At 37.8% G+C, this 9,831-nt stretch overlaps 1 protein-coding gene across 7 annotated transcripts in view; it reads right to left on the bottom strand.

The window, feature by feature from the left end:
- Positions 1 to 2,484: 2,484 nt before the first annotated feature.
- LOC140472397 (Krueppel-like factor 3) overlaps positions 2,485 to 9,831 on the bottom strand; it is an 88,969-nt gene continuing 81,622 nt past the window's right edge. For all 7 annotated transcript variants that reach the window (XM_072567538.1, XM_072567542.1, XM_072567492.1 and 4 more), the window contains one exon: positions 2,485 to 7,907. In XM_072567538.1, coding sequence (XP_072423639.1) covers positions 7,726 to 7,907 — 182 coding nt within the window. In that variant the 3' untranslated portion in view covers positions 2,485 to 7,725. The remainder of the gene's footprint in view (positions 7,908 to 9,831) is intronic.

Below are 9,831 nucleotides of genomic sequence, written 5' to 3'. Positions count from 1 at the left end.
GAAATTGTATTCTGTATGTTAACAACCTACTCAGCAGAACTGAGTGCAAAAAAGGTCGTGCAAAATTGGGTGTATTAGTGTCAAAATAACTCCCCCTTGAATGGACCTGTAAATAAAGGCCTAATTGATCTCCTTGAAGTGCATGAGACCTTAAGACACTCTTTTGAAGAAGAGCAGTGGAGTCCTTGCCAAAATTTATCCCCGAACTGATTTTACTAAAATAGATTATGTGTAATTAGCTCATTGATGCTCAATGGTGCCTTGGTCTACTCAAGCTGGCTGCTTTCTTTCCTTATGACAATAGTGACCACACTTCAAAAATGTTGCATTGACTCTAAAGTGCTTTGAAACATGCTGCAGTGATGATAGCTGCTGCACAAATGCAAGATGTTTTCCTTAAAGAAAAGCCTTCTTGTAAGAGTAACCTCTGACCAGGGACACTGGAAAACCAAACAAGCACCTGTTATCTTAAATCAGCATCTGTTTATTTCATGAACTTACAGTGTAGTTGCTTGGTATAGCTCCTTGAAAATGGAGTCACAGGTAGATAGGATATTGAAGAAGGCGTTGGTATGCTTTCCTTTATCAGTCAGAGTATTGAGTAGAGGAGTTGGGAAGTCATGTTGTGGCTGTACAGGACATTGGTTAGTCCACTGTTGGAATATTGCATGCATTTCTGGTCTCCTTCCTATTGGAAGGATGTTGTGAAATTTGAAAGGGTTCAGAAAAGATTTACAAGGATATTGCCAGGTTTGGAGGATTTGAGCTATAGGGAGAGATTGAATAGGTTGGGGCTGTTGTCCCTGGAGTGTCGGAGGCTGAGGGGTGACCTTATAGAGGTTTATAAAATTGTGAAGGGCATGGATAGGATAAATAGACAAAGTATTTTCCCTGGGGTGGGGAGTCCAGAACTAGAGGGCATAGGTTTAGGGTGAGTGGGGAAATATATAAAAGAGACCTAAGGTGCAACTTTTTCACACAGACGGTGGTACATGTATGGAATGAGCTGCCAGAGGAAGTGGTAGAGGCTGGTACAATTACAACATTTAAAAGGAATCTGGATAGGTACATGAATAGGAAGGGTTTGAAGGGATATGGGCCAAGTGCTGTCAGGTGGGACTAGATTGGGTTAGGATATCTGGTTGGCGTGGATGGGTTGGACCGAACGGTCTGTTTCCATGCTGTACACCTCTATGACTCCATGACTCTAAGCATTTTAGTAAGAGGCCCAGCAATCACTTCCGTAGCTTCCCACCTAGGGTTCTAGGGTACACGTGATCAGGTTTTGGGAATTTATCCACTTTTATGCGTTTCAAGACATCCAGCACTTCCTCCTCTGTAATATGGACATTTTTCAAAATGTCACCATCTCTTTCTCTACATTCTATATCTTCCATGTCCTTTTCCACAGTAAATACTGATACAAAATACTCGTTTAGCATCCCCCCCATCTCCTGCGGCTCCACACGAAATCCGCCTGGCTGATCTTTGAGGGGCCCTATTCTCTCCCTAGTTACCCTTTTGTCCTTAATGTATTTGTAAAAACCCTTTGGATTCTCCTTAACCAAATATTCCACAACACTTCTCCTTAGTCCCTTTATAAAAGATTATTTCTGGTTGTTGTATATATGACTGAGGTCACTATGAAGGCTTTGCCTTCTCAAACTTCACCTTCATGTGTGTAATGGTGACCCTCAGGTTAAATCCAACAATCCACGTAATGAGATAACAGTCTGTGATCCTTCGGTGTTTGGTGACATCCACTTGTCATACATGTCTGATGTCACATTTTCTTATTCCTTATTTTTACTGAGCTTAAAAGGTAATAAAACCTCTCCTCTACTTCACTTCGGAGAATATTGAAATTAGCTGTCCTTAATTTTTGATTTGTCAACTAAGTTTGATTGAAATGTGGTATCTAAATGCTAAATGAGAAATAGAACAGTGTTGTGTCTTTACTACACTGATAGAGGGTTCAGTTTTAAATGCCTTCACAAGTGGGTCTGCTGAAAGTTCATCAACCAGAAATGTTAACCCTTTCCTGAGGCAGATCGGTTGGATATTTTCAACTCATTTTTTATTTTTCAGATTTTCAGCATCTGCAACATTTTGTTTTTATCTCTACACAGTCTACAACAGAGAAGGAGGAAGTAGAGACGTATAGACAACAATAGCCACAGTAGGTATGTAGCCTGACACATATGCTGCTGGTTTGCCTCATGTTTTTATTTTAGGGATTGCTTTTACCCCAATTTGTTTCCCTTCAATTGTCCAAGTAGTGTGTTCCATGTTGAGCAGCTCCCAACAGTGGAATCAATTTTCATTGGTTATCGTCCATATTCATAGTTCTGGAATATCAATCGGTCTCTGGAGCTTGTTCCTTAATATTTGATTATATTGTGATTTGTAGTAAAATACATTGATGTGAGTAGAGTGCAGAATTCTGACTTACTGTAATTAATACCTGATTAATCAACATGAGACTTTTTTTGTTTATACAGTTTTATTGACAGATGTACAATACATATACATTTGAATATAGAGTAAGACTGTACAGTACAAATTTGTGTTCACAGTTTGACATGACAAAATGTCATTACTAAACTCCCATGGGACAATCTAGAAATGACAAAATAGTTATAAAAAAAACTTTATAATTTCACATCTTAATTATATAGACTGCAGACGATATTGTATGACTTAAATAAAGTTAACAAGACTGAATATAAACCCAGAATTAGTCTTATTATCCCTTGAAATATAGTTCTATATTGTTCTACATTTTTAGCACAATTTATTGCTTAAATTTTCAACAATAAACTGAAATATTCAAATTGAGTCTTCAGAGATGCTGAGCAGGTGAAATAATCCTAGTCGAGTAAAGAGTAGAAAATTATAGATTGAGAGATAAAAGTGCTAAACAATGGATAGAATTATCTTCACAGTTGAGGACAATAGGATATAATATTTTAGAGTAATGTCTTAGGAACATATGGCACAGTGGTAGTGTCCCTACAGGAGCCAGGAGGTCTGGGTTCAAATCTAACCTGCTCTAGAGGTGTGTAATAACATACTAACCAGATTGATTTGAAAAGTAATTACTGTAGATACTTTCTAGACTCTAAATGTGTCTTTGGAAATGATAATATTTATAAAGAACTGAATTTTTTTTTCATTTTGCAAGTGTCTCCTATGTCCATCAGTTATTGGAAGGTTTGGAGTAAGTGGAGGTGAACAGAAAACAGAGTAAGTTGGCCCATATAACTGTTATTACTACTGCAGTCCCAACTTAATGTATCAGCCTGCTTCCAATTCACGGAAATCATCCACCCGAGGAAGTCAAATTCAAATGATAGGTAGGTCCAATCACCTTCTGGTTTGAATTCGTCACACACAAGTAATAGTTACATGCTGAACCAGCTCAAGGTAGCATTTCTGATTAATCCCAATATTTGTTTTCAATAATATCTGGAATAAGTTTAGTCTCAGGTGTGTTCCTAAAGGTTCGAATTGAAATGCAATCTTTTAACCATTATTCCTACATTTATTATTTCTACATGTGTTTTGTTAAAAAAATGGATAACTAGTAGTTTTTAATAAAAAGGAGCCCATAAAGTAGCAATGTTACATGATTCATAGTTACAGCATTTTGTTTTATGAATTCTTGCTGGTAAAAATGAATTTCATCTTCTGTTGAACATTACCAGATTCACAGATCAGTTGAAAAAAATACAGAGGGACAAATCTTTTGTTACTGATTGGCTTTGAAATATTGCATATATTTCTTTATCATAGAGTTTTGTAAGTCTTGAAAGCCTCCATGATAACGTCAGGGTTGAAAAAAAGAGTACATTTTAAGAAGTATAAAAATTTAATTTAGGATCTGCATGTAATACACAGTAAGTATCATTCTAATACGCAAAATGGTTCCATTTTGGACAATTACATCACACATTATTTCTGTGGATCAGTTTAAAGTTAATAGCTACTGTATATCATCAGGAAACTAAAACAAACATATTTACAGTTTCTTTCAGCTGCTCAGCATCATGAGTTTTCTTAAAAGCCTCTTGATGTTAACATTGCCTAGTTATTATTCCCAAAACCAATATTCTAAACCAAAATGCATTTTCCCCCACAAAAAAAGTGTTAAAATTCACATTTTAAATATTTAAGCTGAGAAGAATTGATTCAAAATGTGTATGCCATCTAAATCCCACTTCCCACCTCAGTATATGACACAACACAAAACAGGACATTTCAGTCTTTTCACACCCTTATTACAAATCTTAAAAAAATATTATTTTACCTTTAGAAGCAGAGACCTTTTCTTTGTACAAAAAAAATCATAGAAACTCACAACATTTATTATTTGTGCTGTGATTATTACCTGATTGCACTCATTTTGAAGTGCATTTTATTTTAAATTCTTCGAAAGTTGTCCTACTCTAAGGCAGGTTCCCCACATCTCTATCTTCTAGAAAATCACATCACTCTTATACAAATCTGAAGAATCACTACAACTCATGAAGCAGGCCAGCTGCCTCAAAATGCTGTGTTCACATATCTCAGCAATTCCACAGCCCCTTGTTTATCCAAAATATTTCTCTAAAATGTATATGAATATGATGCCCTCAACATTTTTATCCTATTACACAGATTTTTGTACCGTTTGCTTATGATATACATCATCACCTGCAGTGATGCACTTCCACTTCCTTGTAGGTATGCCTCACACCCAGATCGTGACTCTGAAATAAGTTGTGCATAGTACACTTACGTCTTACTAAACATTCTCAATCTAGTTGAAACGATAAACTCCAGAGGTATTATTTTCTATGTGGTAAAGTATTGAGCTGCTGTGGAAATATTACCTTAACTACTATTTATTTGTCACCATACTATGATGATCCAATACAAATTTATCTGTCTTCAGAAATCATTAAAACAAACAGTTTCTTTCATTTTTCTTCCTTAAAGGTTTGAGTTGCTGGGTTGCTATTCTGTATGACTACACAACTCTGTCCCTCCTCCCCTCCATCTCTTAAATTCCTTTCCGAAGTAGCTATTCAAATGTGGACAGTGAATGGCAGTTGGCCACAGTCAAACTCAATTCTGATGTCACTTGACATCTACCCTTACATATATGTCACAGCTTCAGTCAATTGGAATCCTAATTGAAATGGGAGTGATTCTGCTTTGATTGTTTTTCCAAATTTATTCAAGGATATTGAGGCTAACTGGAGCATCTCTACTGCTACCTGTGGTGAGATGAATTCATTCCTTATGACTTGTTTGAATTTGCGCTTTCGCTGGTTTGTGTGGCTCAATTCCAAACTAATTAAAATTTGTACCAGCTGAGCCATTAGATGATCTGCAGAATTAAACATTGCACTCCAAATTATATCAAAGAATCTGAACGTGATCTATAATGTTTGGTACGCATTAAAGTGCATTATTAATCTAAACACATATTCAAATTGGCTGCAGTGGTCACTAACCCATACTACAAAGTGTGAACATGGAATGTAGCCTGGTCTATTATTTACAATATAGATTTGTAAGGTCAAGGTGGTTTATACATGTATATGGCATCAGCCTGTGATTTATGGAAATTTCAAAAATTTGTAAACATGTTTATGTTCACAGAAGCCATGCTGGTGCTTAGGCTAACATTTTGATTTGCTGTTCACTTAAAATATTTTGTGTTGCTTTAAAAGTTCTACCGAGAACTATTGGAGAGTTGGTAAATGATATATTTGAAAAGTTACAGCCATGGCATTGAACTTTGCTTTTCAACATGTGCACAAATTAATAAAATTGGAATCTAATGAACCACATTACAGAATGTTTTCCAATGGCTGGTAGTATAACTTTACACAGAGCAAGGTCTGTATCAGCCTTAGGTTACTATGCTTGTTCAACTGGGTAGAAGTAAATATGTTAAAAACTTACCAACTGGATGCAATAAACCAGAAATAAAAATATTTACACTAAAGTTTAAAAGATGATTTTTTTAAGCAGCTTAATATCACTAGCCCCAAATACCTTAAAGTAACTAAAATTAAACGTTATAACCATTGCAATAAATGAAAACAATTGAGCTTTGACAAAGTACCTTATTTGGCGGAATACATGTTCTCACACAAATTCTTGAATTCTTCATTCCCATTGATCATTTTAGGGTTTCCTAAGCATGATTTGAGACAGCATTTTTTGTGTCATATTATATATTATGAAGCCAACATTATATCAATGAATTTACATCTACATGCCAAAGGCATATGTCAAGTGCACTGGTATAATTATAGATTATGAAGCTGTTGGTATAAGGGTATATGGATGAAAGGGTGGAGCAGAATTCTTTGAAGCTGATTCCTTTCTTATAGATAATTAATGAATTTTGTTATGATTGGGTCATTTTATGACTATTATCCAAAATAGAGACAACAATGATAATATGCTTTATTGGCGAATGGAAAACATATAATCACGTTGAGAAGTTGCCAATTCAATTCACAACATTCCTGTTATCTAATTCTTCCTGTAAGGAGTCATGTTATTATCTGACAAAATATAATCAATTCTTTAATAAAATATTAATGTTTTCAATTTCTGACCATTTTGTGTGTTTGATAATGTTTGTCCAATAAAGAGACAGATTCTTTAAGAGGACTTTTGTAATTTGAATTAATTTAGCTGGAAAAACTCTTAATTTCCTCCTTAAGTTGGTCACAAATCCAATCAAATTACAAAAGGTAACTTGACCACAAATGAAAGAAAATGGAATATAGTTCAGAGCAATGATTATGTATCAAGCCTCATTTTTATGAACTCTAGGGAACTTGACAGGTTGATTTCCAGGATGGGTTGAGCTCCACCAGTGAAAGTATGAAACTTTCACTTGGGAAAAAGAACATTGCTTGAACGAGAGAATTTCCAAAAAATAAGTCAGTAATAAAACAAAGTTGCAATGGTGCAATGATTTAAAGAGAAGTCATTGTTGGTGAACCTTTGTGCTTAACTTCATTAACTTCTTGAAGTTGATACTGAAACATTGACATCACTGCAGAAGAGATGGACCTATAGACTATCAACACTGAAGAGCAGACAAATGATATTTGAGAAAAAGGATGTGAGTGCAATGCCGAAATGTGTCAAAAAGGTCGGTCAAAATTGGCAAGTTCCTCCAAATCCAGATTAGTGCCTTTCCTTCTTTCACAGTTGTTTGCACAGGATTTTCCTGGAGTCCTCCAACCTTACAACTAAAATGTAATTTGCTTTCCAAATTTGTCTGAATAATGAAAAAATATCAATCACGTTTTGCAAAAAAAACCCAAACATTTTGAATGAGGTGTGGTTTTGACGAAGGAAATGGCATACAGCAGCATTCTACACTGGCAAGACTATAAAGGCTTATTAATCAACTGATACACCGACAATTTTAACAAACAAATCGGATGGCAGAAGTGTGTAATTTTATACCTAAAAAAATTACTCAGTCCATACATACAATGGAGAATGCTATGCATCAACATAAAGACATTCATATTGTTAAAACATAAGTCCTGCATATAACAAGAAAAAGAGTTTTGTTTGTACATCAGATACTGACTACATGAGCGAGTTCATTTGTTGAAGGATTCAGCCCAGCTGAAGTTTGGTTAAGTAAAGGGAAGAGTTTAGTTGCATCCTGCCTGGCTTACACAGTGAAAGGTGACAGGCTCAGACCAGCATGTGTCGCTTTCTGTGCAGGGCGAGGTGGTCTGAACGGGAAAAGCTGCGATCACAGTCAGGGCACTGGAAAGGCTTGATACCGGTATGCTTGCGATAGTGCCGGGTTAATTCATCTGAGCGGGCAAACTTCCACGTGCAACCATCCCAAGTACATTTGTAGGGCTTCTCACCTGCAGGAAAAAAGGAAAATGCAAGTTCAATCATAACAAATATTTTGAAGTTATTGCAAAGGTTCTTATGTTTAACCATCGTACATCATGAATGAAAATTTAGACCAAACCTTCAAGTCTAGATATAATATTATGAAAATTGGGCTTTGATTAGTTTAGGAGAAAGTGAGAACTGCAGATGCTGGAGATCAGAGCTGAAAATGTGTTGCTGGAGAAGTGCAGCAGGTCAGGCAGCATCCAAGGAGCAGGAGAATCGACGTTTTGGGCATAAGCCCTTCTTCAGGAATGGGGAGGGTGTGCCAAGCAGGCTAAGGTAAAAGGTAGGGAGGAGGGACTTGGGGGAGGGGCGTTGGGAATGTGATAGGTGGAAGGAGGTTAAGGTGAGGGTTATAGGCCGGAGAGGGGGTGGGGGCAGAGAGGTCAGGCAAAAGATTGCAGGTCAAGAAGGTGGTGCTGAGTCCGAGGGTTGGGACTGAGATAAGGTGGGGGGACAGGAAATGAGGAAGGTGGAGAAATCTGCATTCATCCCTTATGGTCAGAGGGTTCCTAGGCGGAAGATGAGGCGTTCTTCCTCCAGGTGTCATGTTGCCATGGTCTGGCGATGGAGGAGGCCAAGGACTTGCATGTCCTTGGCGGAGTGGGAGGGGGAGTTGAAGTGTTCCGCCACGGGGCGGTTGGGTTGGTTGATGCAGGTGTCCCAGAGGTGTTCCCTGAAATGTTCTGCAAGTAGGCGATCTGTCTCCCCAATGTAGAGGAGGTCACATCGGGTGCAGCTGATACAGTAAATGATGTGTGTGGAGGTGCAGGTGAGCTTGTGACGGATATGGAAGGATCCCTTGGGGCCTTGGACGGAAGTGAAGGGGGAGGTGTGGGCACAAGTTTTGCATTTCTTGCAGTTGCAGGGGAAGGTGCCGGGAGTGGAGGTTGGGTTGGTGGGGGGTGTGGAACTGATGAGGGAGTAGTGGAAGGAGTGGTCTTTCCGGAACGCTGATAGGGGAGGGGAGGGAAATATATTCTTGGTGGTGGGGTCTGTTTGGAGGTGGCGGAAATGACGAAGGATGATACGATGTATCTGGAGGTTGGTGGGGTGGATTAGTTTAGAATAAAGGTCATTCATAATTATAACTAATTACTCATTTAATTTACTGTTGGGAAGGCAATCGGATTCAAAACTTTAAGAAATATTCCTTGAAACGTAGACTTATTTCACATAAACATCAAAAAGTAAAATAATTGCTTACACAAACGGAATCAGTTTCAGTCTGCCCTGTCGGAATGACCTGGTGTCACCATTAAAAATTGCCTGCTAAGTGAGCAATTCATTCTCGCATTCAAATGTTTATTAAATGCAAATGTTTGTTTTTATAAGTACTTTAAGTACTTAAATGAAATATTTAATTCATAAGAGATTAGCTGACAAAAATTTAATGTATTGACTTTTAAAAAAAATAAATGGGAGTTTTTTTTCCCTAATTATTGAAGTTATCATCAGACACAACTGTAATGTACAACTCCATGTTGTGTCCATGGTGGATACCAGGTCAGTTGTCACGGAGAGGGAATGGTAATGATGGTGGATGGGAGTTATAAATGTCCATGGGGATGAACTGGGCATAGGCTGCCATATAGATGAACAAAGGACATAGAATCATAGAATCCCTACAGTGTGGAAACAGGCCATTCGGCCTAACAAGTCCAAACTGACTCTCTGAAGAGCATCCCACCCAGAGTCTCGCCCTACTGTAGTCCTGTAACCCTGCATTTCCCATTGCCAATCCACACAGACATGGGGAGAATGTGCAAACTCCGCACAGACAGTTGCCCAAGGCTGGAATTGAACCCAGGTTTCTGGCAGTATGAGGTGACAGCACTAACGACTGAGCCACCGTGCTACCCAAAGATTGGCATAGGGGATGCAAAGGGG

Source organism: Chiloscyllium punctatum, chromosome 1 (genome assembly GCF_047496795.1).
Source record: "Chiloscyllium punctatum isolate Juve2018m chromosome 1, sChiPun1.3, whole genome shotgun sequence".
NCBI classification, from domain to species: domain Eukaryota; kingdom Metazoa; phylum Chordata; class Chondrichthyes; order Orectolobiformes; family Hemiscylliidae; genus Chiloscyllium; species Chiloscyllium punctatum.
Note: the sequence above shows the minus strand (reverse complement) of the source record. Positions and strands in the feature narration are given on the sequence as shown.